This window comes from Sarcophilus harrisii, chromosome 4 (genome assembly GCF_902635505.1).
Source record: "Sarcophilus harrisii chromosome 4, mSarHar1.11, whole genome shotgun sequence".
Lineage (NCBI taxonomy): Eukaryota > Metazoa > Chordata > Mammalia > Dasyuromorphia > Dasyuridae > Sarcophilus > Sarcophilus harrisii.
The window spans coordinates 91,221,678-91,249,075 of NC_045429.1; the positions used below are offsets into that span (position 1 = coordinate 91,221,678).

At 33.2% G+C, this 27,398-nt stretch overlaps 1 protein-coding gene across 8 annotated transcripts in view; it reads left to right on the top strand.

Annotated features, from left to right (window-relative positions):
• PTPRC (protein tyrosine phosphatase receptor type C) overlaps positions 1-27,398 on the top strand; it is a 133,737-nt gene that overhangs the window by 55,091 nt on the left and 51,248 nt on the right. For 2 of the 8 annotated variants that reach the window (XM_023501842.2, XM_023501843.2), the window contains exons 3-7: positions 15,903-15,926; positions 17,565-17,771; positions 19,499-19,639; positions 20,884-21,027; positions 21,764-21,853. In XM_023501842.2, the coding sequence (XP_023357610.1) occupies positions 15,903-15,926; positions 17,565-17,771; positions 19,499-19,639; positions 20,884-21,027; positions 21,764-21,853 (606 nt within the window). The remainder of the gene's footprint in view (positions 1-15,902; positions 15,927-17,564; positions 17,772-19,498; positions 19,640-20,883; positions 21,028-21,763; positions 21,854-27,398) is intronic. The other 6 variants (XM_023501845.2, XM_023501846.2, XM_012547771.3 and 3 more) reach the window with 4 other exon arrangements.

Consider the following 27,398-nt stretch of genomic DNA (forward strand, 5'->3'; position numbering starts at 1 on the left):
ACAAGCTGCACAGTGATGGAAGAGATATATTAAATTCTGTCATTCATGCAGCCAAGACCCTTTTAAATTCTTACCTAATTCAGTGTCCCATTAGACTGAGAATCTCTGCATCAGTAATAACAATAATTTTTAAAAAGCTGATTCTTTACTATTTCCCTCTCTCTGAACATAGGTAACTTTTTATAGTAAAAGGAGCCAGAGTCATTATCTAAATGATTTTTGTTGCTATTATTATTCTGGTTAGAAACAGATGCACTATGCAGGTAGGCTCTCAATCTTTCCATTTTGAATCATAGATATTCATAACTACGTTCCAAAATGTATAGAAATCTTACTACAATTAGTCTTCTGGTCTCCTTGAAAGTCCTACTCCAATATTCTACAGTACTTTAGGAGTAACCCTGAATTTTCAAGGACTATATCAAGATAAATCTTAGCAAGCCTTAGGAAGGCTCAGTGATGCATGTCTTTGAGCTGTAAGTAGGTATATTTTCATCTTGGGGCAAAACCACTTAATGGGGGATGGCTCCAGGGATATTGAACCACCATCTTAATTACATGAGTATTAGAAGAGAAAAAGTTGCAGCAGCCGGTCTTATTCTTCTCCCTGAATGGGATGGAAAGGAAGGTGAGCTTTATGAGAAGAGTGAGAAGATCAAAGTGTAAGGCTGTCAGTGGATCAGTGCCTCCTTTTCCTGATAGTGTTGTTATCTTGGAGAAAAATGCCTGTTTATCCCATATCACCTGGTGTTTGTCTCTCTAAAGCTGGTCTAGTCAAGTTTGGGAAGGCTCATCACCAGTTTGAGCATAGATTAATGAATGTTTTGGTTCAAGCAACTCACAAACTTCATTCACAACATGCAGAGAATTGGAATATTATTTAGAGGACAATAGAAATCTACAATCACAATTTCTAAACAATATTTACAAAAATTACATTGGTTAATTCATATATCTTTTAGAATTGTTTCACCTGCAACAGTGTGGATTTTTCTTTTATTTGTTTGTTGTTTATTTTGTGGAGAAAGGCTAACAGTTTCTTAAATATTCAGACTTTGAGTTGTAAATAAACTTAGGCATCCCTACTCCAATCCCCTTTATTTGTTTTTCATGTGAGGACACTGAAGCCTAGAAAAGACTTAAAAGATCATAAACATTATACAGAGCAAGTCCTCCTTCTCTGACTGAAAACTCAGTGTTTTGGATCCTATACCAAGACTGATTCTTTAATTGTTTAGTTAACAAGCATTTATTTACTAAACACTATGTGCATAGCACTGCACTAAGCTTGGTGGGGATACAGAGAAAAGTCAAAACATGGTCCCCACTCCAAAGGGATTTATATTCTAATTTGGAAATATTAGTTATACCAACTTGTAGAGGATACAAAAACTCATAGAGCATGGTCCTTTGCTATGAAAGAGCTTAAAACCCAGATGGGATGACAAAAGCTATAGACATAAAATAGATAACAGTGGCAGCATTTGTACAATAATAAATGTACAATAATAAATAATAAATGTAGTGAGTGTTGTGGGAATTCAGAGATGGATTTAAGGATTGAAGGTGGTGAGGGATGTTTTCATGGGCGAGGTTGAGCCTGAGATGGGTGTTTGAAGGGTGAATAAAAAAGATATAAGGGATGAATGAAAAGAGGGCATTCTAGGACAGAGGAATGATAGGTTCAAAGGTTTGGAGAAATGAATGAATAAAATGGGGAGAGGGGAGGAAAGTGTGGATATAGGGTGTAGAACCCATCTGATGGAATCATATGGAGTTCTAAAGCAGGAAATAAAGTCCTATTCTGAGGACAGATTATTAAGATTAAGATAAAATATTGAGATTATTCCTTCAATACTAGGCCATGGAGTTTGGATTATATTCTCTAAAAAACTTTCAATAGGACTGCCATCGAAAGAGTTTCCATATTTATTGATATGCTCAAAGTGGTGGTGCAGAAAAAATTTCAGGTAACTGTAGGATAAATTTCAGGAAGTAGCAAATCTAATCAGATTATTTTAATAATATTGAATTAGATACTTCAAGTCTGAGCAAGGGTAGGCTTGGTGAGAATGGAAAAGAAAGGAAAGGACAAATGTGCAATATTTTATTAAAAAGTAATAAAATTGAATAAATAGAAATCTGAAGAGAAGCTTGAATAAAGTGACCAAGTTATTCTGATGAATATTTCTTATTCATTTGTTCTATTCATATTTACCCAGTGTCATAGATAGATAGATAGATAGATTTAAATCTAGATATATAGCCTGCTGGTTTGTTCTTAAAATGTACTTAAATATCAAAATATATCAAATAGAAATCAGGAGGCATTATTACTTTCCCTTGTTAGTTGATATACTAGTCAATGGCAATTACCAACACCATATATTCTTGGACAAAAATTCTAACAATCTGAAAAATCTCAAAATGTGATGCTTTTGAATGCTCTTGACATAAAATTGTGATTGCTTTAGATCCAAGTGCTATTTTTCTGAGCACTTAATGCAAATGTCAATTTACATGGCAAATGCTATTGGTGGTGGGCCTAAGAGAAAAACTTAGTGTGGGAAAACTTGTGGTCTTACAAACAGAGGTGAAGTGCATTGGTCTACTTTTGTGGGTGAAACTTTGTTAAAACAATTCTCTTCGCATTTCTACATAATAATGGCTTTTAGATGATGACTTCTGTGAGAACTTCATGTGCAATCCTATGGAACTACCTAGACCTCAAAACTCCAATTTTCTCCCTAATTTAAATGAGGGTTATAAAATCTCAATTTACCTCCAATCTTCTCCCTAATTTAAATGAGAGTTATGAAATTTCAATTTACCTCACGGGCAGTCAAATTTTACATAGTACCATTTCACTTAACTCATCAATTAATGGAGTGATATTTGAAAGAATAACACACTACATGAATTTTTAACTTTTGAGAGGTCATGGATCCCTTTGACTAGCTAATGAAACTTTTTGTGTCATGAACTCCATTGGCACATTGATGAACTCTAAACATGCCTTCTCAGAAGAATATCATGTATGAAATGAAATTGATAGGATTACAAAGGAAAACAATTATAGCAAAATACATTTAACAAAGTATACTTGTTTTTTCTTTCTTAAAATGTTTTTTTTTAAAAATTTATAGAATAAAACAAGGGCTTCCATAACATGGTACAATGAAAAAATGTGATTGCATGGAACTGCAAATCTACTATGCACAACCTGTTATTTCTTTCAAATATACAAAATTATCACTTTTTTTCCCTCTGTACCCACCCTAAAGATGGCTACCATTAGATCTAAATAAAATTAATCTATCCATTCTTCTATTTATCAGTTCTTTCTCTGGATGGCATTAAATCTTTTTTCATGTCTTTTATTATCCAATATTGTTTTTAAAACAATATTGCTGTTACTGTATATGATATTCTCTTCATTCTGCTCATTTCACTCTTCATTATTTTGTGCAAGTCTTTCCATGTCTTTCTGAAGTCATTGAACTCATTATTTCTTACAGCACTATAGTATTTCATCATGATTATATAGCCTTGTTCAACCATTTCTCAATTAATGGACATCCCAGCAATTTCTAGTTTTTTGATGCCACAAAGAGAGTTTCTGTAAACATTTTAGAACATAAAAATTCTTTTCATTTTCTCTTATTTATCTTTGGAAATATGCCAAGTAATGGTATTGCTAGATCAAAAGATATAGGTAGGTTAATAATTCTTTGGATATAATTCTAGAGTGCTCTCCAAAATGGTTGGATCATTTCACAATTCCACCAACAATGAATTAGTGTCCCATTTTTTTTCCACATCCCCTCCAACATTTGTCACTTTCCCCTTCTATTATTTTGGCCTGTATATTTGTTTTTAATGTTCATTGATCCCAGATTAAAAACCCTTGCTGTACAGGAATGATGCATATGAATTCTTGAATATATATGCTATAAAGTATATGTACATGTGCATGATAAGAATAATTATTATTATTCATTCTAATATATGCATAATCTCAAAGAAAAGATATATAAATACATAATAATCATTACTGTTCTTTCATTAAAATAATATTGCTTTTTCAGATATTTATAGTAGAGAACTGTTTTCCTTCTTGAAGAAATGTCAGTTTTAAATTGAACTAGAGTTCAACGCTTTTCCTAAAAGGGTTTTATATGATTCTGGAAATTAAATGGCCTTCTAGTAAGAAAAATGAATATAATTTTTCATCTTATAAATGAGCTCTCCCCAAGAGTGTAAAAAAATTAAACAAAAATTAGGTAATTGTGTGTGACAGAGAGTGAGGAGGGAAGGAAGGAGAAGAGAATGGGAGAGAGTGGGAGAAGGGAGAGAGAGAGGAAGAAAAAAAGGAGGAAGGGAAGCAGGGAGAGAAGAAGTGAGGAAGGGGGAGAGAAAGACAGAGAGACAGAGATGGTTTAAAATGGTTTGCTATCATAATTGAAAAGGTTCAGCCTTCTGTAGAGAAGTTGTGGTTTTAGCATTGAGATAGGGCTGATTACGCTGATGCTACGGCAGCCCCATTGCACCATTTGGTAGAGTTTATATGTGCTTAACCACATAAGCTGCACCCCTTCCTTTTCTAAAGGGACTCAGAATAAAAAGAAAAAAAAACATGACAAAACAGAAGTGCAAAGCCCCTGGAGAAACCACAAAACCAGTAAAGGCTCCTGAGCCATGTACACACAGGGTTGGCCTGAGAAAAGTCAATGGAAAACTCCATACTGTTGAGAGAATCTCAGCTTTCCCCTTTATGCCTGGGTGATTGATTATAAACACTCTTGAAGGTGAATCCAGAGAATAAGAGGTGAAATCTCTAACCTGTTTGTCAGTTTTTACATGACATTTCCGTCTTTTTCTGTACAGGAATGGTGACTGCTGCCTGGGAATAGTGGAGCCTTTTTGTGAGAAGGAAACACTTTCTATTTAAATGAAACCAAAACAAAGCTGCAGGCCCCAAAAACCTCTTTTTATTCTCTTCCTTAGATTATGCAGAGAGAGCACAATTTCATGGTTAATGGGAATGGATGTAGGATATCACTAGAGATTACTCATAAGGATTTGTGTCAGGACACTCTTTTTCACTAATCCTTCGCATCTACTTATTCAACTTTGTTGTTGCTGTTCAGATGTGTCTGATTCGTCATGATCCTATTTAGGGTTTTTTGTGGCAAAGATATTGGTGTTGTTTGCCATTTCCTTCTTGGGCTCATTTTATAGATGAGGGAATGAACAGGGTTAAGTGACTAGTTGAGAGTCACACAACTAGTAAGAGTCCGAGTACAGATATGACCTAGGTTTTCCTGACTCCAAATCCAGTGGTCTAACCACTATACCACTAAGATACCCTAGTTAACTCAACTAGAATTTATTAAATATCTCCAGTGTACTCTAGTCACTATGCTAAGGAACAGGAACACAAAGAAAGGAACCAAACAGTACCTGCTCTCAAAGAGCTCACCGTTTAATGGAGAGGACAACATATAAATAGCTATAGTAAAGCTAAGTAAAATAGGATATTTGGAAGGTAGCCTCAAAGGGAAGGGACTAAGATTAAGGAGGACTGGGAAAGGTTATTTTTGCCATCCCACTCACATTTGTTCACATATATTTTACAAATTCCAACTACAAGAAGCAGGGAAATGGACTTCCCTAACTATAGCAGAAAAAATTGAGTTTTTCAAACATATTTTGATTTTTCCTTCATTGTACTGCTAGTTTCAGGCCAAATCTTTATCCAATGTCTCGTCAGACATGAATGTCACCCTGAGCTTTAAAAAGCTTTGCTAGTAAAGAATAAGTGGGCTATAGCATGGTATAATGAATGGACTAGATTAGAAATCAGAAGACATGGGTTTAGATATTCTCAGAGATACTTCCTGGTTGTGTGACCTCCCTGAGCCTCAGTTTCTTCATTTGCAAAATATGGATAATAATGACACTTACTTTACAAGGTGGTTTTGAAAATTAAATGATTATAATGTAGGTAAAAAGCTCTGCAAACTTTAAAGTTACTAATACCATCACAAGTGATTAGGATAATTAAATTCTGGAATCCCCTATCAAAATTAAAAAGATTTTGCACGTGGGGTTAGCAATGGACAATACTTTTGCTGTCTGAGAATAAACCTAGATAAGTTTGCAGAGTTCCCTCACCAGATTGGTTGTAGGGGGGATTAATCTTCTTGGTTCTTGCATCAAATGGATTATTCTGTCATCTAAATAGGGATTTTAATATCCACTGGTGGAAGATATAGCTGCATCACTAAAACGATAGATCACTGGCATATCAAAGTAACTAATTTTGCAAGCATACTACCTGACTATGCTAAAAAGAATTGGCAACTTATTATAGTTACAAATAGTTTGTATTTATTTTAAATTTTATATAATACTATCAAGTTTCCACTTATTGACAGATGTAACTTTGACCCTATTCTATAATTCTACATTTTGTCCAAATTAATCACAAAAAGTACTCTTAAGTCATTAAATGTTAGAATAGTACTAAATATCACTTTATACCAAGGTACTCTATTGACTGAAGCACACCCTTCCTAAAGGAATCACTGAATCAGAACTTGAGAATCTCATAGCAAAGTGAAAATTTAAAGATCTTTTCATCCAAACCTTCCCTTTTTTTAGGTTAAGGAAACCCAGTCCTAGTATTAAGTGATTTATACACCAGATTACACATTGGCAGAATTGGGACCATAACCTAGATCTCCCAAGTTCAAATACAGTTCTTTTTATTGCCAGAAGGTAAAGTTTGGGCTAGATCTACCTTTAAATTCCATTATCCTGTGGTCCTAGATGACTTCTAAGATCCCTTGATTCATCAATTTACTGAGCACTTTACTGACCTTCACTGAAGTACCTCTGGAACATATCATCATGGTTTGGAGGTATTTCTAACTTTTAAAACTTATTTCAATCCAGCATAATCTCTGGCAAAACCTACCAAATTTCAATGACTTTTGGTACTGTCCCTGTCAACGGATTGTGTGTCTGTTGCCTGAAGGCCAATCTAACTTTTTCAAGATAAGTCTGTTATTAGAAGACTGGCCACTAAGTCATGATTTTGTTTTTATTTAATCATAGAAATCCACTAAGAAGGGATTAAGAAATGATCTGGCATAGTTATTGCAATTCTCAATTTAGTTAGGCAGGCCTCAGTTCAAAATTCTTCTCTGACACTCTCTGTGTGGCTATAGGCAAGTTCCATAATGCCTCTGACCCTTAAGATGGAAATATTTGTAGTATCCAGCTCACAGGCTTGTTTTAGGCTCAAGTAAAACCTATGTATTTTGCAAATTATAGAACATTGGCTAAATATTAGCTATTACCAATAGGCTATGATCTGCTTTGGAAGAAAGAAAATTCTTACATGGAATACAGATTTTTGTTTAGAAATATTTTCGCTGTCCTGATTTGTATTGATACTGCTTTGAATAGTTTCTGGACAAGAATCATTTCCTGTCGACTATGATAACTAGTTGGCAAATACATCCATTGCAATTTTCCCTCCTTGGGTAGAATTGTTCTTTTGAACAATGGATGGGAGCTCAAAAGGTAGATTTTCTAGTACTATGTCTGATATAAATAGCTCTTTTTTGAGGTTAAGTTGGTCATTATCAATTCTCAGTAATTGGGCCTCAAGTCTAAATTAGCAAAATGTGGTCAGGGAACCACTTGGAGGTTCCTAAGATCCTTCGAATAGGTTCACAAAGTCTAACCTAATTTCATAAAATGTTTTTATTTCTAATATGGTAAATATAATCCATATAAACAAAAGCTCTTTGGAGATCCTCAATCATTTAAAAAAGTGTAAATAGGACCCAAGACCAAAAAATGTAGAGTGTGGACATTTGAGTCACTCCTCTTTAGCAGCAAAATTTCAAATCTTTCATAATTAGCACAGATTCCAAGGACAGTACTAATTCTGCTTTTTTTCAGCCAATATGGTACCAGATTTTTAGTTCCAGTCAGACTAAAATACTTAAACCCTTTGGAAATATTATTCTTTCCCTTTAAAAAAAATTAAAACTATATCTGTCTTTTGAGATATCATTTTTCATTCAAACTGATTCTAGCAATATTCTTGCTAAAGTCTCAGATCAAGGATTAGGGGTGTGACTTCAAGGGTAACTTTGATATATGATCATTTAAACATTTAAAGTTGTAAAAGAAACATATTGGGAAAGGTAAATTCAGTAACAATACATGTGTTGGAATAACATGGCTTTGAAGATCAAATGTTCTGTGATCTACATTTTCATCTTTTTAATGTATCTATTCCATTCCTCTGGTGTCTCACAACAGGATTATAATGGGAAGTAACTCTCTGACAGGATGTGTTAAGAGTTTTTTGGGGTTATGGTGCCATCTATTGAGTTTTTAGTAAATATCATCTTGTTAAAATAATGAAAACATGGCCTTATAAACTAAGATCAGCATAAAGTTGAGGGTCTGACTTTAATAGCAAATATGGCATGGCAATGAATACACAACCACTCTGCTTTAGTGACCTACTCTAGTTTATTAATTTGTTTTAATCAACACAAGAAATACACAAAATAAAAAAAAAACACATAGAAGTTTTTATAAATAGTCCTTAGAGGTCAAGTTCAAGTCATTTATTTTACAGATGAGCAAATTGAGGTCCATGAAAAAATAATTGACTTGCTTGAGACAATAATGGCTAATAATGGCAGAATTACATCTAGAAACATACTTGTCCCTCTCACTGGTCAGTGATCTTTCTTTCATAGCATGCATTGGCAATGTATCAATTTATTAACAAACAAAATTCTTTGAAAAATAAGGAATCAGTTTACATATGTTTTCAGAAAGAGATATTAATTATTATTATGTAAGTAAAAGTTTCTTGTCTCATTGTGAGCAAAGAACTTTATAAACTTTAAAAAGTACATTTATTATTGTAGCTTTATCCTTTTCTTGTCTATTTCTATTATGGAACAAATAAATATACTTTGGTTCTGTATCTGCTTCATCTTATAACATTCAAAGGGTTCAATAATTACTTACTATGATATCAATAAATAAAATGATACATCTCCTTCTTTCAAGGAGCTTATATTATACCAGGGGAAACAGTACACACATGTAAGTCTACAGAAAACACAGAAAATCAGATATACTATTGGAAGAAGAAAGGAAAAAGCAGTTTAGGAGTCTTGAGTCATGAAAGGAACCAGGAATTTCTTGTACTCTATTGGTATCTTCTTGATGTTAAAGGAAATTGAGATAGGCTGTTGGCACATTAGATTCCCCCACCCACCCACCCAATTGCAAACTAATGGGAGGATATGGACAGCAGTACCACAGGATGGCCAGAAATGATTGGGTTGCATTCTGCATTATTGCTAGGGTTATGCACATTGATGTAATCATAGCAGGCTTTGAATGTAATACAATAGCAAACAACAGAAGTTCTTAAATTGGTAAACACAAACTAATTTGTTTCTATCCTAATATCTAACTATAGTATCAACAGCACCAATTTTATGTGAGTGTTAGAAAGTCTCCTAAACATAACATCATTCAATAGCTATGATTTTAAAAAGATGCTCTTCTCTCCCATGTTTGAATGCCAGTTCCTTTTAAGTATGGATTATTTCATTATTTCAGTTTTTACACTTGTATTCCTAGAACTTAGCATTGTGACTATAAACTATTATTAATTATTGATTGATTAAAGCTCATTAAGAGCACTAGTATAGAATAAGTTAGACTCTTCACAGGCCATTTCTTTATGTAGTAGTTGACATATTATATTTACCCTCTGGGAGTAGGGTAGCAATGATATACAGTAGGTAGAGACAACTGGTCTTAGAGCCAGGAAAACCTAGTTACAAGTCCCACTTGTCACTTATCCTAGTTATGGGATCATAAGCAAATCACTTGACTTTTCAATGACCTAAGTAACAATAAGAGAAGATAATCTGCCTTATTAGAGGAAGTTTCTTCATCTGGAAATTCCCTACATCAGTGAAATCATTGCATCTATTAGCATATGCAAAGAGAGGGGAAATAAAGAAATGGTCCAGCTCACAAAAGATAAAAGAAAGAAAAATGATACAGGACATCTTCGTTAAAAAGCTCATGATTAAGAAAAAATGGGATTTGTCCATTGTTTATCCATTTTTACATTCATTATTTACCTCATTTTGTATGTATAAAGAATATAAGGAGGAAAGAAATGAGGGTGAATGATGCGTAAAGTGAGTATAAGCCTGGCAGTTGGGGAATTAGTTCTTTGGGCAATTGATGTTCAATAGATAATCAATTGTCGATCTCTAATTAGATTGTTGTATGTAAAATTTTATATATGTATATATATATATATATATATAATATTTTACTATTATCTGTAGAGCAGTTTGATTTTTTATGGAAATTTAGAATTTTTAAAATTCAATTAAAATTTTTCATTTTTTTTCAAAATTTCCATTAAAAAAATCAAGTTATCATTTTCTTATCATCCACTGGTGAAACAATCAAAGTGTTTGGTCGTAGTTTTTATGTTGCCAGAAACATTCAGTTTGCATCCTCCAAGCCCTGCATAATTCCTTGGCTTCCAGGTCCTGTCTTTTCTTTTTCTGTTTTCTTTTTCCACTTTGGAATGTTAAAATAATAGGAATTTTTGTGCAGCTGAATGGGTATGATGTCATTTGTCATATTGATGAGAAATCTTACAGGGACCCTTATGGTAAATCAGTGTCCTAGATGACAAACTGTGTTTTGATCTCAGTATGCCAGGAACCAGAAGTTTATATATCCCTTACTATGTTTTAGTATTCTACTTAAATAATGATGGTTAGGCCTGGGGCTTTGTTTTAAAAAGCTGTAGGATGTGATTTGTGTAGAGATTCTGGCCATGAATCGTTTTGTGGAGAAAAATTATTATTTTTAATGATAAGGAACAGCATTTAAGCAAAAGCACTAAACCGAGGAAAAAAGACAAGTCCTGAAACAGAATGAATTGGTAACAGGAGATAAATATTAAATGTGAGGGACTCTGTTGTTTGGCAAAAGCATGGCAGCAAATAACAGAACTGGAAAGAAGGAAAGGCTGTAATATTATGAAGACACTGAATTGTTGTGGGTTTTTTGGAGGGAAAGGTTAGACAGTTCTGTAACTGGACTCTCTACTATTTTTGAACAACTGTTTCTTGTACAGAAAAGCCAATATAGATAAGTCCAAGATGAAGCATCCCATTCTTGTGTTGTTCTATCAGGGTAGGCTTGCCTACCTAAATAGCAGTGGTGATCTGAGTGCCTCCACTTAAATGCTAATCATTTTTCTGTACTATAAATGGAGCTATTTTTGTTAGTAAAATAAGATATTGTGTCAAAACCAATTCAATGGACTAAATAAATTTAAATATCAGCCTTATCACTTGAAATTTCCTTTGAACTACAATTTTTAAAAATTATTTTATTTTACTTTAATTTATGTATTAAAACAAGCATTTCCATAATATAGTATAATAAAAAATGATTACATATGAAACTGCTTATCCATTATATACAACTAGCTATTTCTTTTAAATATATAATAAAATTATCATGTAAATTTCTTTTTTTCCTTCTCCCCATCCTAGAGATTAGATAAAAATAAGTGTATGTATATATATGTGTGTGTGTGTGCACATGAGTACATATGAATATATACATGTATATTTAAATTATTCTCTGTATATATTTCTATTTATCAGTCTTTTTCTAGATGCGGATAGTCTTTCTTTATATGTTTTCATAAGAACTACAATTTTAATGATTCACAAAACCACTTCTCAGAAAATTTTCTTTTTATAAATACTATATATTAGGACAATCTGAATGTGAGAGTTCAAAAGGAATACATGTTTCCAAAGGTGGACAGTATTTGATTGATATCATTTTGCCATTTATTGTGAAGTAAGAACTGATAAATCTCCTCTGTCTCATGGTCTTCTTTCCAACCACTTTAAAAAAAATTCAGTTTCTATTGAAAAGCTTCATTGCTTCAACTTAGAATATTGATGGATTGTAAAATCGATATTAATCAGGAGGTTTCAAAATTTAAATAATCTCTCCTATTTTGTTAATAGAATGGGTTATTTTATGAGAATATAATACTACTAATAATTAATATTTATTTATACTTACTATGGGCTAGACACTGTGCTGAGTTTTTACAATTATATCTCATTTGATCCTCACAAGTGCTTTTATTGAAAAGCACTTATTGAAAAACTCCTTAAACAAACAGGAGTTAAATGATAGTCCTAGGGTCATATAGCTAGTAACTGTCTGAGGCTAAATTTGAACTCAGGTCTTCCTGTGTCTAGACCCAGTCCTTTATCCATTGCCATGGCTAACTTCCCTTCAATTATGAAAGTAGATAAAATGGAAGTTGGTAATAGAATAAATTGAATATATTATAGGGTCTATTGCATACATGAGTTCATATTGGAGTTCTCTGATGCTAAAAAGTCTATCTGTGAATATGTAATTTCTTTTTAATCCTAAAATTTTCATTTCATAGGATACAAAAAAAAGCTCATATTTTTCTGAGGAGTGCTTAAGTTTACCAGACTGCCCCAAATCTTTCAAGCTCAAAATATTGGGAACTCCTGCTTTACCACATAGGTGTCAAACATACTTTGTACTTTCTGCAGCTTCCACAAACAGATTAAAAAGTATTTAGGAAACATAAACAAAATGAATAAAAATATAACAGAAAATACTACTAAAGTGTATTTCTTAAGTCAATATCATCCACAAAGATCCCTATATATGTTTTAGGGGCCTCCATTCTCATTTGAGTTTGATACTATTAGTCATAATCATTGTAGGTTAGATTGAGAAACACCTTCAGTTTTTAAACATCCCTCTCATCATTGCCATAGTAAATGACTTTGAATGGTAAGTCATTTATATCTGCATTCATTCTTGCAGTCATTTCTATCTCTCTTGAAATAATGTGATGAAAGTAGTCCCATATTGCTTCTCCCTTTTGTATGGGTAAAATTGAAATAAGAAATGTCAGGTAATAGGCTCAGAGTCAAAGGACAAACTACCAATATCTCATGTTTAGAACTCTTTCTACTTCTTATATAGGCTATTACTACAGCAGCCATTGTTTATTGACCATCTAATACTAGATCCTATTTTCTTTTTCTTAGTAAAACTCAGAGAGACTTATTGGTTTCCTATGGAAGACATTTTGATAATTAGTAACATAACTTCCATTGTTCAAAAAGCCATGATTTCTTTGATGTATATGCTTCCTCCATATAGATCTACAACTTCATTAAACTTATAAAGGACCCACTATGTGCCATGTGTTCTGCTAAGCACTGGGGATGCAAAGAAAGGCAAAAGTTAGTCCCTGTGCTCAAGGAGCATACCTTCCCTTTTAAAGGGAAAGAAAACAAACAAAAAAAGTACAAAGAAGCTATATGAAGGAAATAATTGACAGAGGAAAGGTACTAGAACACCGTCCTTTAGAAGTTATTTAGGGTTCCCAAAATGTCATCTCCTGGTGGCTCACCTTTTGGTGATGAACTACTCTAAATTCAGCTAGGTTTTTCTTTAGATGATGCACATATTGTTCATCATAGTCAATGTTGTGATGCCTTTCCAACTTGTTGGATATTGTAGGACTTATATTCTGTAACCAAGACCACAAACAAAGGTCCCTCTCTACACTGTAATGCGTCTGACTAAAGAACTATTTGTTTTTTAGACCTAATATTTTTCATACATGCAAGAATGATGTGCTCGTTTTCAAAAATAAATGGCCATGGAAAAATATTTCTATTGTACTCTAAGATGTGGTAATCATGGAAGACATCATAAAGGAAGTGGCATTTGAGCTGGTGGGAAAGATTTTCAGTGGTAAAAATAGAAAAGCAAAGAGAACATTCAGTGAAGACACTTCTCAAGAATCTTAAAATGAATAATTAAGCAAGAGAATCAAAAATGAAGAGTTGATTATGGGAAAAATAAATATATAAAATAGTTATATAGCCATCTTATAGGAAAACTTGATTGCAAAAAAGACAATAATTTTGGCTGGGAGTAAACCAGGGGACATGACTGAAGAAGTTTGTGTACTCACAGAACTGATGTTTACTGAAGAAAATCTGTAGTTTAGGTCTACCATATTTAAGAAAGATTTATTGTAAATCAGTTGTTCATTGCATAGGGTGACACAAAATGATCTTTGAGTCCATATACACTTCACTAATTAATCATTCAATGAAATCATGGTATTTAGCAAGTTTCTACTTATGTGCTAATCATTATGTTAGGTAATGGAGATAGAGAAAAAAAAATGAAATGGTTCCTGTATGAAAATAGCTTTCATTTTATCAGGGGAAATAATAAATATTCGCTTGCAAGCAAATGTGACCTATACAGTTTTAACTGCCTTCGGGCTTTTGGGACACTTTCCATAAATGGTATAAGATAATGTGGAAAGGGCTTCTAATGGTTAGGGAGCTTGAGAAGGCTTTATTTTGGAGACAAATTTGACCTGAGTTTAAACGCACATGAAGATTCTAAGACTGAGATGAAGAGAGAAAACATTCCAATCATGGGGATCTCTAGCATGGGCAAAAGTTGGTGCAATATTATGTTTTAAGAATAAGTAGACCAGTAGGTTTGTAAGTCTATAAAGAAGAGTAATTCCAAATAAATCATATTATGAAGGGCTTTAAATGCTAAACAAAAGAATAGAAGCTTAATTTTAGAGATTATAAGAGGTCAATAGAATTTAAGGAGATGGTGATATGGTTGCAACTGTTGAGAAGATAACTTCTTAAAGCTTTGTGGAAATTAAATTGGCAGTCTTGTGAGTTTGTGCTCATTTACCTACAGAAAAAGTGACCATTTCTAGGTCACATGAAGATTTTTTTCTCAATGAGGCTTGGAACATTTTTTTCACAAAAGATGCTATTAAGTGTATTTGAAACTGGGATTGTACCAATTTATCAGTCAAATAAGATATAGAAAGAGATAGAAATTTAGATATGTTATGGGTCAGAAGTAATTTTTTTTGTCTGATGGATCCCTTTGACAGGCTGGTGAATATTATAGAACCTATATTAGAATATTTTACAATGCAATAAAATACCTAAGAATACAAAAAGATGCCAGTTATATTAATAATATAATACCAATTATATTAACTAGAACTACTAAAAGTAAAATAAAAACAAGTTCCTAAACTCAAAGTTAAGAATTTCTTATTTTATAGATAGGGTAATTCATCTAGATCTAGAGGAAGTGAAATCAACTGGTCTATTCTAGTCATTTTCTGAATGAAGAAACTGATATTTAAAAAGACTAAGCAATTTGCATCAGTAATTTGAACCTAAGTCCTTTGACTTCATAATCTCTTTTCATGGCACCAAATAACTTGCTCAAAGTCTCATTACTTTTCACTAGCAGAATTAGAATTTTACTCAAATTGTCACCATTTCACTGCAAAAAAAAACAAAACAAAAAACAAAAAAAAAACAATGACATCAACAACAAAACCTTTCTATTTTATGGCCTGTTTTATTGTTTATGTTGTAAAGAGAAAACAATGATAAAAAAATGAAAAATTTTGAAAAATAAAGTTTAATATGGACAGTGATGTAGTTAATGCCTAATTTTATATTTAACTAATTATAATTTAATTATAGTTATTTGTATTTAATTAATTAATTTATTTTAATTTAATATTTAACTTTAAGAGAAGGAGTGGAATTCAACTATATTGGTAGCAAAAACCTGAAAAGTCCTGCTTAACCGCTGATGTCTAAGAGATTATATAAAAATTGTGTACTTTTATATTGATATATTGTCTTTCTCTTTTACAGGACAAGTCACAAATGGTGTAGGCGGTAAGAGGCTAATATTTTTGTCTTCTATTACTTGTTTTACCTATTTGTTTAAAAAATATTTTTGTTGTTTATGCTTGTTTCTAAGATAACTCTCAGGTATTCTCAAAATGACAGTTTTCATCATAAGAAATACAAAAGTCAAAGGACTTGGGTTCACTGTACATGAGTGACATTCCATATGTAAGCTTTTGTAAACCAGAGTTTTTTTTACACTTTTAATTTCTATTTTCCCCAGGTTTGCTTATAAATTCCTCTCTCCCTTCTTATTCTTTGGTTCATTTCTCTACTCCATTTTAACCTCTTTTTTTCCTTCTCAGTCACATTCTTCAGTCCTTTTTATTCTTTCCTCCTACCTCACCCAGTCTTTTGCCATAATCAATAATTCTTCTCAATCTGATTTTGCTTACAAGTCACTGTAAAAGATGAACCAAATTGAGCTAAAACAGAATGATAAAGCATACATATCAATATTGAAGAAGGTGGTATTACTTAAAGGATAATATTGTCATGTCTTAAGGTATAAGATACTTTATAATCATAAAGCCCTGTACATAGGCAGTTATTAGTAATCCTGTGATCTAATTGCTCTCATGTTTTTGGCAGAGTTAAGATAAAACTAGTTCTGAAGTTTCTATCCTGCTATTATTCCCCAATATTCATTGTTTTATGGAGCTTCGTACAGATGAATGAAATAACTGCCTTGTAATTGAACAAAATTATTAAGATCTAAGCTCATCATCAGTAATCTCATTGAAACCATCTTTGCTACAATTCCAGTAGCTAGCAGATAAATAGGGATGATCTATGTCTTATTCTTTTCTTACATGATTTTGGCCTTTTAAATAAAGTTTCTCTATTTCAAAAATTTTTCATTTCATGTAAGAAAGAGATTACTACTACAAATGCAAAGAAGTATTGCTTTTCATAATTAGTAAATTATGAAATTCATGTTGACAAATTTTATAGGAAGAAAATACAAAATAATTCTATTTAATTGAAAAAAATTTGTGATTGAGAGATTCATAATTGTTTGCTAAGAGTATTAAAGGGATAACAATAATGTTTTGTGGTTTATGTCATAGAGACTAATTACAATTTTTTTTCCCACAAGGCATCCTTTGAATCAACTGTCAAAGAAAGAATGTTTAAACATTTGTGTTACTCATTTTGGCAATTAAAAAAAAAAAGATATTCATCAGTTGTTTAAATTCAAAGATTTTTTTCAAAATAAGTATTTGTGGAATTGAATTTCTGTTTGGTAATTTCTTTGTGAAAGTTGCTGGAAAAAAAATATCTCACTCCGTTCTTTTCTCCAAGCCTTTCTGCCCCTCTTTCTAGTTCTTTACTAACTTCAACTGTGACTTCCCTTTCCATCTCTGAAAAATGTTCTTTTCTTTGCCAGTTCTTTAAAAAAAAAACCCAAATGCTAATTTTACCAAATCACTTGTTATTTTGGATAAATAATGATGTGAATATACCTAGTGAAAGGGTAAATACTGTCTTTTATTTTGTTTATAACTCATCATAGCCTGTTAGAGAAGAAAATAATTAAAGGAAAAGATCGAATCTGCGGTGTTCCCATATTAAGATGTCTATCATATATAATTTTTTTGCTTTCTTCTACCTACCATCACATAGCAGGACCAACTGAGGCTCAAAAGCCCTATTCTTCACTTCCAACTGGCCCACCACCTACTCGCTCCACTGCATTCTTACCCGCAAGCATCTCTGAAAGAGAAAATGGTGCCACAGTGACCATGGCTTCTTTTAACTCACCTATTACTTCAGCTGATGTATCCTCGGATTCTGGCAGTAATGTCAAAACTTTTGCTACTGATGTGACAGGTTGGCTTTTGAGAGAATGAAATTTATTAAAAATTACAAGAGGGAAATATTGAACCTATTTCATATTAAAATCTGATTCTTGAAAGAAAAGTTTCTTTGGGTAAATTCTGGTAGTTTCTGAACAGAAGATCATATGTGAGCTTATATCTAAATATGAGTCAGGAAGAGAGAAAGCTCACTTTGAAAGACCTTGTCAAAATTAAGGAAAGATATATTCAGTTCTTTTCCATTTCCCTTTTCTCTACCTTTACTTTTACTTATAGGCCTTCTGTATACTCCTTATACCCAATGTCCTCATACTGTCCTTTTGTAGTTTAAAATTCCACATTTCCATACTCCATATAGACAGCTTTCCTTGAAATATTCAGTTCTTTTCCAATTCCCTCCCCTCTACATTTACTTTTACTTATAGGTAGCCTTTTGTATACTCCTTAAACCCGATATCCTCATGCTGTCCTTTGGTTCTTTAAAATTCCACATTTTCATACCCCCAATAGACAACTTCCCTAGAAAGGGATCTGGATTAATTACAGTATGTTAAGATAGACACTTATGTAAACTAGAGGTCTGTAGTATAAAGACCCAAACCTTGAGCAGAATATATCAGGTCAGCACTAGTTAAAAGAAAGGCAGAATCTCTTTATTTAAGTGAAAAAACCGATCTATGATGGGCAATTTGCCGATGAGAACCCACAGGTATACTATCATGGGTGACTTGAAGAGGACCAAAATTTTCTATGGAATATAATGTTTCATTAGTTTCATACCTAGAATGAATAGGTTGCTTCAATGACCTCTGTGGTTTCTTCTAACTCTAAATCCTATGACTATATGGTGTTCCAAACTTCTATTATCTCCTGGCTCCATTTTAGCCCCACACTTATTGGCCAAGTTAAGTTGACAGACATCACCTCGAACTAATGGCTACCTTTCTTTGTTTTCAATTCCTGACTCAGATCATGAAGGAAACCTATTTTTTTGTATTCATAAAGCATCCTGGGCCCAAGAATGGATTTAAAATTATATATATGACCACAACTACAAAATATGACAATGAACATAATATATATGAAGCATATTTACATGTCTTACCATCCCGAGTAGTCAGGCTCATATTATTGCAAAAAGCAACATATCTAGGATCTTTCTCAGGAGGGCAAATCATTCAGCAAGTGTCTTTCTATGAAGTAATTCCTTCCACCAGGGGCCCAGGGAATTCCTATGCAACCTCAGCACTGGATAGGATGTTCTACATTGACTTTAAAAGGGTCAGATCAAACAAGATTGAGGAAGAACCCCCTTAGAAGGGAGTATTTGTCTCTCTTAAACTGTGAGTCTTCTGAATCAGATGTAGGAGATATTATTACATACTTGGTCAAAATGAAGGACGCTGCCTGAATCAAAAGCTGCTGATTTCTTTATCCTTTGTTCCCTTTTTCTGATGTGTCTCACCCAGGGATAGGATTAGATAGCCAAAAATGGACTTCCCCTCAGAGTCTAAACAGAGTACTTCAGGGCAATATAAAAAGAAAAAAAGCAGAGGCTATGAGGTATTTTTTCCCAAACCTACCTGGACTTAGCTACCTAAGTTATTAGATTGGCAGATGAAGATACTTCCACAACATAGAGGACCCTTAGAAAATTCCATTTTATAATTTCTTAGCATTTGAGTAGCTTATCCAAAGTCAGGGAGAAACTAACATAACAATCTTACTTTCTTACCTCAGGTGTGTCACCAACCAAGAGCGCCCACCTTACCACCCATGCAGCCTCTCATGCTTTCTCCGATGGATCTGTCAACCAAACACTCAGCAGCAGTCCTGCTGTCTTTCCCACACTCATCGCTGATACAGCGAATAACTCAACAGGTTTGCCCAGTTCCTTTGCATGTGGCAAATCATACCCCCAGTGACCTACCACTTGCTCAAAATTTACCAGCACATTTAGATGTTTTATTAATTTTTTGAGTTTTAGTCTTACTTCTAGGATTGTGACAATTATGGAAATCCTCAACTACTATACTTAAATAATTTTCAAAATTGAGGCTTTTGAGAATCCAGCAATGATGAATAGACAGTTTTGCAGCTGTTACAAAGGGGAAATGCTTTGTAATGTATACTATGTTTTTCTTCATATTTTGAGACAGCATTGTTAATAAAAAAGGATCTCTCATTGCTCTTAATAAAAATTTATCTCTACTCAGTCCATTAGTCCAGCACCCAAATATTCTTTTCTTTGCCTATAGGATCTCACCCATACTTTAAGACCATGTAAATGCTCTATAAATATTTGCTGTTTGTTTAATGAAATTAGAGAATATTATCTCTGTTATGATACATCAGGCACAGAAAAAATATTGGTTCTGGAGTTAGAGGACTTGGACTCAAAATCTGACCCAATGTTTGACCTTGGCCAAGCCATTTAACATGCTTGGAATGCACGTTTTTGATCTGAGAAATGAAGGGTATTAGATTAAATGATCTCCAAGGGCTTTCCTAGCCCTAGAAATATAATTCTATCAGACAAGATTTCCTAAGTTAACTAGAGAAAAGTTATGGAGCTATTTCTAGGGTGTAATAATTTAAAAGGTACTGTCAATAGATAAAAATAAATGAACTCACCAACTAATTAAGAATAATTTATGTACATCAGAAGTTACCAGTTGGGAAGCCACACTCCAGAGGAACCTCTTTCTATCCCTACCTAAGACTATCTCCAGTTTTGGTATTCTGGTTTTTCAGATTCTTGCTTTTCACACAGCACTTTGGGACCCAGAGTCTGTGATTTCTCTTCTTACTCTTTTACAGCTGTATTGGCTTTAAAAGCTAATTCTGAGGGACTATTTTGTAACATACTCTGGATTGTGTTTTCTAGTACTTGCTGTTAAGTACCAGTGATGGTTCTGTTTCGTCCATTTATTCTCAGTGACTGGACTGGGTATAGCTTGTTTCACATATACTCTAAGATCTGGAAATGAGAAAATACTTGGAAACAAGTAATTTTGCTAGTCAGGTTCTTTACAGATACAGTTATAATGTTAACTTTGAATTTCAAGTCTTTGTTTTTGTGTGACAGAAAGAAATAATAGTTACCAATTCCTTCTTTACTATAGATTATAAACCAGAAATGCTTACCCCCACATCCTTACCTGCAGACTCAAACTCTACATCAGTAACAGATTTCACTCCAGCACGCAACAGCTCTGCTGTCCTTCCTTCACTCACTACTGCCATCACCATCACTGATAATATTTCAGGTTTGGTTTTTCTCACAATTAAATCTCCAGATAGTAGGATGGGTAAGGCTTACCAGGGTAAGTCTAGAAATAGCTCTTTTTGTTCACAAAAATATGTAGCATATAATATTGAATTTTACAAATTTTAGAAGATGGAAAATGTATTAGCTCTAAAACAAATTGCTCCCCCAATTGTTATTGATCAGTCTTCTTGGTTTTGAATGTTTGTTATAAAAACCTGATTTTAATGCAACAGATAATGATTGTGGCATGGAGGCTAAGGACATTATGACCTGAATGTTAACAAAAATGTGCCTTTTAACTAAAAATTATGCTATATGCAATTTCTGTTTTTACTTAAATGAAGTCATTAGTAAAGTATTGACTTAGGAAACACTCAATTCAAATCCTGGCATTGACAATAAATATAACTGTGCGATTTTGGATGAGTTACTTAACTTTTATGTCTTTTAAGAAAATTCTTAGAATATTCCTGCATCTTAGATAGGTCAACTATATTGGTGATATATATTACATATAGAGAAAATAAATTAGGAATGATTTAATTTGTCTAAAACCTTTATCTTTGCTTGTTCAAATTTTAAGAGTAAATCAAGTACAATTGATATGAAAATGAACAATGTTTCACATTTTAAAAACAATTCATTTTTGAAAAATAGGAAGAAACTTTTCACTTTCCATTTCCAAATAGCAAGTCATTGATTAATGGTCAATTTTTCTTTTGCTTTCCTTGAAGATGTTTCTGGTTCTACAGTCAATGTAAAACTCCAAACTACCACAGACAGCCCCTCAAGTTTTAGCCCTGCCTTTGATGATTCAAGAAAAGGTAACAAACTGATACATAGTCGTTTAAGACTTTACATTCTCTAAATGGAAATCTACTCATAAAAAAAGACCTAATTTTACTAAACTTTCTTTTTCTGAATGTAATTGAAAATTTTATCTTCAGCTGTTGAGGCACAACAATAGTGAAATTAGTCAGGATCATTGCATTTCTACAGTCAAATTGTCCAGGATATTTTGTTTGTGTCATTGGTACAATTTACATTTTTATGATGAAAAAAAAAGGCTTATACAAATCTTACAATCAGTCCAATAGAATGACTAAATGAGGCTACTGTTGCTGTTGTTGTTATTGTCTGTGGTGGTTCTAGATACTAAAAGGAAAAAGATCATTCTATAAACTAGAATAGTTTCATGATCAAATAGCTATAGATATATAGTTCACACCTATGTAGCTTCTGTGGGGCATGATAATCTAAAAGCAGAAGGAGCATTCATAAACAGATCATAAAATTCATAGTAGTGAGAGTATCTCACTTTGATGGTAGCTTCCCCTTGCCTTTTGAAACTGAAGTTTCTGAATTTCAACAAAGAATATTGACAGGAATGTCAGAGACCTTGAGATCTTTCCTATCTCTCTATAGTTACTTCTGACAAAACTTCTGGAGTTACATGTTATTTTCTTAGTCTTTCTTTAAATTAATAACTTATCTTTATTCTGTTCTACCTGAAGGAGATCCAAAAAGCAAGTCAGAATTAGAAACAGCACCTATAAGTTACTCACCCTATCTTTTCAGTAAAACATACATGCTGGAGTCCTTAACTCTTATCTGAATAGATCTGCAAATGATGGCTACATAGCTCTTCAGTGATCTAGGGGATCCTTGAGAGATTGGAAGAATTTATTAATGTTATATATTGCTCATTAGCCTCTGACATTATGCTTTCTCCTCATGATTATCAGCTGATATCAACCAGTCATCCAGACTTAACTGACTTTTAGTTGCATGCCCAATTCATTGATTTTCTCTTTCCCTATTTTATTCAAGTATACATCTAGAGATATAAAATTTCCCCTAAGAACTGCTTTGACTACATCCTATAATTTTTATGTTGTCATTATTGTTATTCTCTTGGATGAAATTATTGCTTGTTTTTTTATGGTTTGTTATTTTACTTAACCATTCTTTAGGATTAGATTATTTTGTTTCCAATTATTTTTGGTCTATTTTTCCATGGGCTTTATTGCATGTAATTTTTATAGCATCATGATTTGAAAAGGATGCATTTATTATTTCTGCATTTGATTTTGAGGTTTTTATATCCTAATACATGGTTAATTTTTGTGTAGGTTCCATATACTATCAAGAAAAAAGTATTTCCCTTTTTGTCCCTATTCAATTTTCTCCAAAGGTCTAGCATATCTAACTTTTCTAAAATTCTAATTATCTCCTTAACTTCCTTCTTTTTTATTTTGTGGTTTGATTTATCTAATTCTAATAGAGGGAGGTTAATATCCCCCATTAGTAAATTGCTTTCTATTTCTTCTTGCAATTCTCTTAATTTCTCTAGGAATTTGGATACTATATCATGTGGTGCATATACGTTTAGTATTGGTATTACTTTATCATCCCTTCAGCAGGATGTAGTTTCCTTCCTTATCTAATTAAATTTAGATCTATTTTGGCTTTTGCTTGATCTGAGATCAGTATTGCTGCTCCTGCTTTTTCACTTCAGCTAAATAATAATAGATTCTGCTCTAGCCTTTTACCTTTATTTCATATGTGTCTGCTCCAAATGTGATTCTTGTAAACAACATATTTCAAGATTCTGGCTTTTAATCTAGTTTGCTATTTGCTTCTGCTTTATGGGAGGATTCATTGTATTCACATTCATAATTACAATTACTAACTCTGTATTTCATACCACACTATTTTCCCCAAGTTATACTTTTCTTTCATCTTTCCCTCCTCCCCAGCATTTTGCTTTTGACCACCATCTCACTCAATCTGCCCCCCCCCTTTTTAGCTCCTCCCCCTTTTTAGTCCCTTTCCCTTTCTACTTTTATTCTATCTTTTGTTAGCCTCCCCATTTCCTTTCCTCTTTTTCCTTCTACTTTCCTTTAGGATGAAACAAGTTTCTATATCTAACTAAATATGTATCATATTCTGTCTTTAAGTTAAATCTGATGAGATTAATGTTCAAATAATGCTCATCAGCCTCCCTTATTTCCCTCAATGGTAATAGATCTTTTTTTGTCTCTTTATATGATGTAATTTACCCCATTTTGCCTCCTCTTTCCTCTTCTTCCAATACAATTCCCTTTCCATTCCCTTGCTTCTTTTTTATATCAACATATTAAAGTCAATTTAACACTCTCACCTTCGAAGTACCCCCCTAACATAGATGCAGTTTTCAAGAGTTACACGTATCATCTTCCCATATAGGGATATAAACATTCTAACCTTTAAAAACCGGTTCTTTATGCTCAAAGATCTATCAAACTGTGCAAACCCTTTGATCCAGCAGTGTTTCTACTGGGCTTATATCCCAAAGAGATGGGAAAGTGACCCATATGTGCAAAAATGTTTGTGGCAGCCCTTTTTGTAATGGCAAGAAACTGGAAACCAAGTAGATGTACATCAATTGGAGAATGGCTAAATAAGTTGTAGTATATGAATGTTATGGAATATTATTATTTTATAAGAAATAATCAGGAGGATGATTTCAGAAAAGCCCAGACAGACTTATACAAACTGATGCTGAATGAAATAAGGAGAACCAGGAGATCATTATACATAGTAACAGCAAGATTATAGAATGATCAGTTCTGGTGGACATGGCTTTCTTCAACAATGGGATGACTCAGGCCAGTTCCAAAGATCTTATGATGAAAAGGCCCATCTGTACCTAAAAAGAGGACTGTGAGAACTCAGTATATCAAAACAGTATTTTCATTCTTTTCATTGTTGTTTGCTTGCACTTTGTTTTCTTTCTATTTTTTTTCCTTTTTGATCTGATTTTTCTTGTGCAGCATGATATTTTTGGAAATTTGTATAGAAGAATTGCATATGAGTTTAATATATATTGGATTACTTGCCATCTAGGGGAGAGGGTGGAGGGAAAGGAGGAAAATAAAATTTGGAACACAAGGTTTTTAAAGGGTGAATGCTGAAAATAATCCATTTATATATTTTGAAAATAAAAAGCTTTAATTAAAAAAGCATAGTTCTTTTTTCCCTTCCCTTTTTATCTTTTCATACTTCTCAAGTTCTATATTTGAAGATCAAAATTTCTGTTCAGCTTTAGTCTTTTCATTAAAAATAATAAAAAATCCCCATTTCATTGAATATCCATCCTTTTTCCTGAAATATTATGCTTAGTTATGCTGGGTCATTGATTTTTAGCTGCAGTTCAAGCTCCTTTACCCTGCAGTACATCATATCCCAGGCCTTTCAGTGCTTTAAAGTAGAAGCTGCTAGGTCCTGCTAATTCTAATTGTGGCTCTTTGATACTGAATTGTTTCTTTCTGGATGCTTGCAGTATTTTCCCCTTGATCTGATTCTGAAATTTAACAACAATATTCCTTGGAATTTTCATTTTGAGATCTCTTTCAGGAGGGGATAGGTGGTTTTTTCAACTGCTATTTATGCTCTGGTTCTAGGGTATAGGGCAGTTTTCCTTGATGATTTCTTGAAAAATGTTGGCCATGCTCTGTTTTTAATCATGGTTTGGAGGTAGTCCAGTAATTCTTAGATTGTCTCTTAGATTGTCTAAATTGGATCTATTTTCCAAGTCAGTTGTTTTTTCAATGAGATATTTTATATTTTCTTCTATTTTTTTCATTATTTTTGTTTTGTTTGACTGATTCTTGATGTCTCATTGAGTCGTTCATTTCCATTTGTCCAATTCTAATTTTTAGATTTTTGTACTTTTGAATTTAGTTTTAGAATTTAATTTTAGAATTATTAGAATAATTATTGAATTATTTTCTTTAATTGGAAACCTCTTTTTATATAATTTAGGAGTTGTTTTGTTCATTGGATTTTGTTTTCCATTTCATCAATTCTATTTTTCAAGCAGTTGTTTCTTTTTCCATTTCACCAAATCTATTTTTTAAAAAGTGGCTTTCTTCAGTATATGTATCTTTTCTCATTTCACCAAAAGTATTTTTAAGGAGCTCTTTTCTTCAGAAAATTTCTGTGAAATGAAATAAAAGCTTTCATTTCCTTTCTCCATTTTTCTTCTAACTCTCTTTTAAGATTCTTTTGGAATTCTTCCAACAGAGTCTTTTGAGTTCGACACCAGTTTATATCTCCCTTTGAGGCTTCAATTGGAGGCATTTTCCTTTAGTGTCTTCAGGGTTTGAAATCTATTCTTCCCTGTCTCAATGATAGCTATCTGTGGTTAGAGGTCTTTTTGTTTTTTTTTTTTCTCATTTTTTAAAGGTTGCTATCTGCTAGGGCAAAGGGGAGATTGTCCCAAGCTTCCTTTACAGGGTAACAGAGGTTTACACTGACCTGGGGCTGGTGGTGCTGCAGGCTTCCTCCCCAAGCTGAGTAGGTCTGGCCAAATTCTGCTTGCTATGTTGAATTTCAGGGGCTCAGTGTTTGCCTTTGGTAGTTGTATTGGAGGTCTCACAGCTAGTCTGCTGACCCACTGGCCTTCTGAACCAGGATAGAGAAGCCATTGCTGCTGTATTTTGGCTAAGAGTCTCCCACTAGATTCCTCCTGTCAAATCTTTCCATCCTGACCTTCCTGCCCTGTGCCTATACTGAGCTGAGTCTCACCCTCTCCCCCAGCCCCAGTTTGATTGATATTGACCTTTCCTAAAGTCCTTCCAAGATATCTTCTGCTGAAAATTGTTACACTCCAAATATTTGTAGGTTTTGTCTCTACAAAATCCAATCAGAGGTTTGACCTAGTGTTGATTCTGAGTCCCTCACAATCAAGACACCAGGAAGAGTTCAGGCAAAGTCCTGTCTACTCTCTGCCATCTTCTTAACTGACTTTTAGAAAGTATATTGTATTGTTATCAGTATTAACAGTTAGTACAAACCATTTCCCCTAAGATTTGTAACTCTACCACCAGGGGAAAGTGGGCTTAAGTTGAGAAAGTTCATGTGGCAAAAATGTATATCATAGCTTCTGACTGCTAGCAATATTTTCCATCTTTTTTTTCAGGGCACTAGTGAAATCTCTCAGCCATGATGCAACTTTTTATGTGTAGTATATTGTAGTTCAGTGATCCTTCTTTATCTCATTACTTCTTCACTCCTGATGTTGATATAGCCACCAGTCACCAAAGTCTTTAGAACATGCTTAGGGAAAAGTTCAAATCCTCTTGTGGAGGGCAGTAATCCTAAACCAAGATTGAGTCCTTCTTTTCTCTTTCATAAGGGATTCCTTCTCAAGGGTTTAACTGGAATGGTTCTACTGGGTCACTACTTACTATAAAACTCTTAGTTTCTGAACTAGATCACTGTTTAATACAAGTCACTCAGAGTATAAATAAGTTCCTCGCCCAATCAGAATATACTTCCTGTGGATGTCTCTCTAGTTCATTCACTTAGTATAAAGTTACCAAT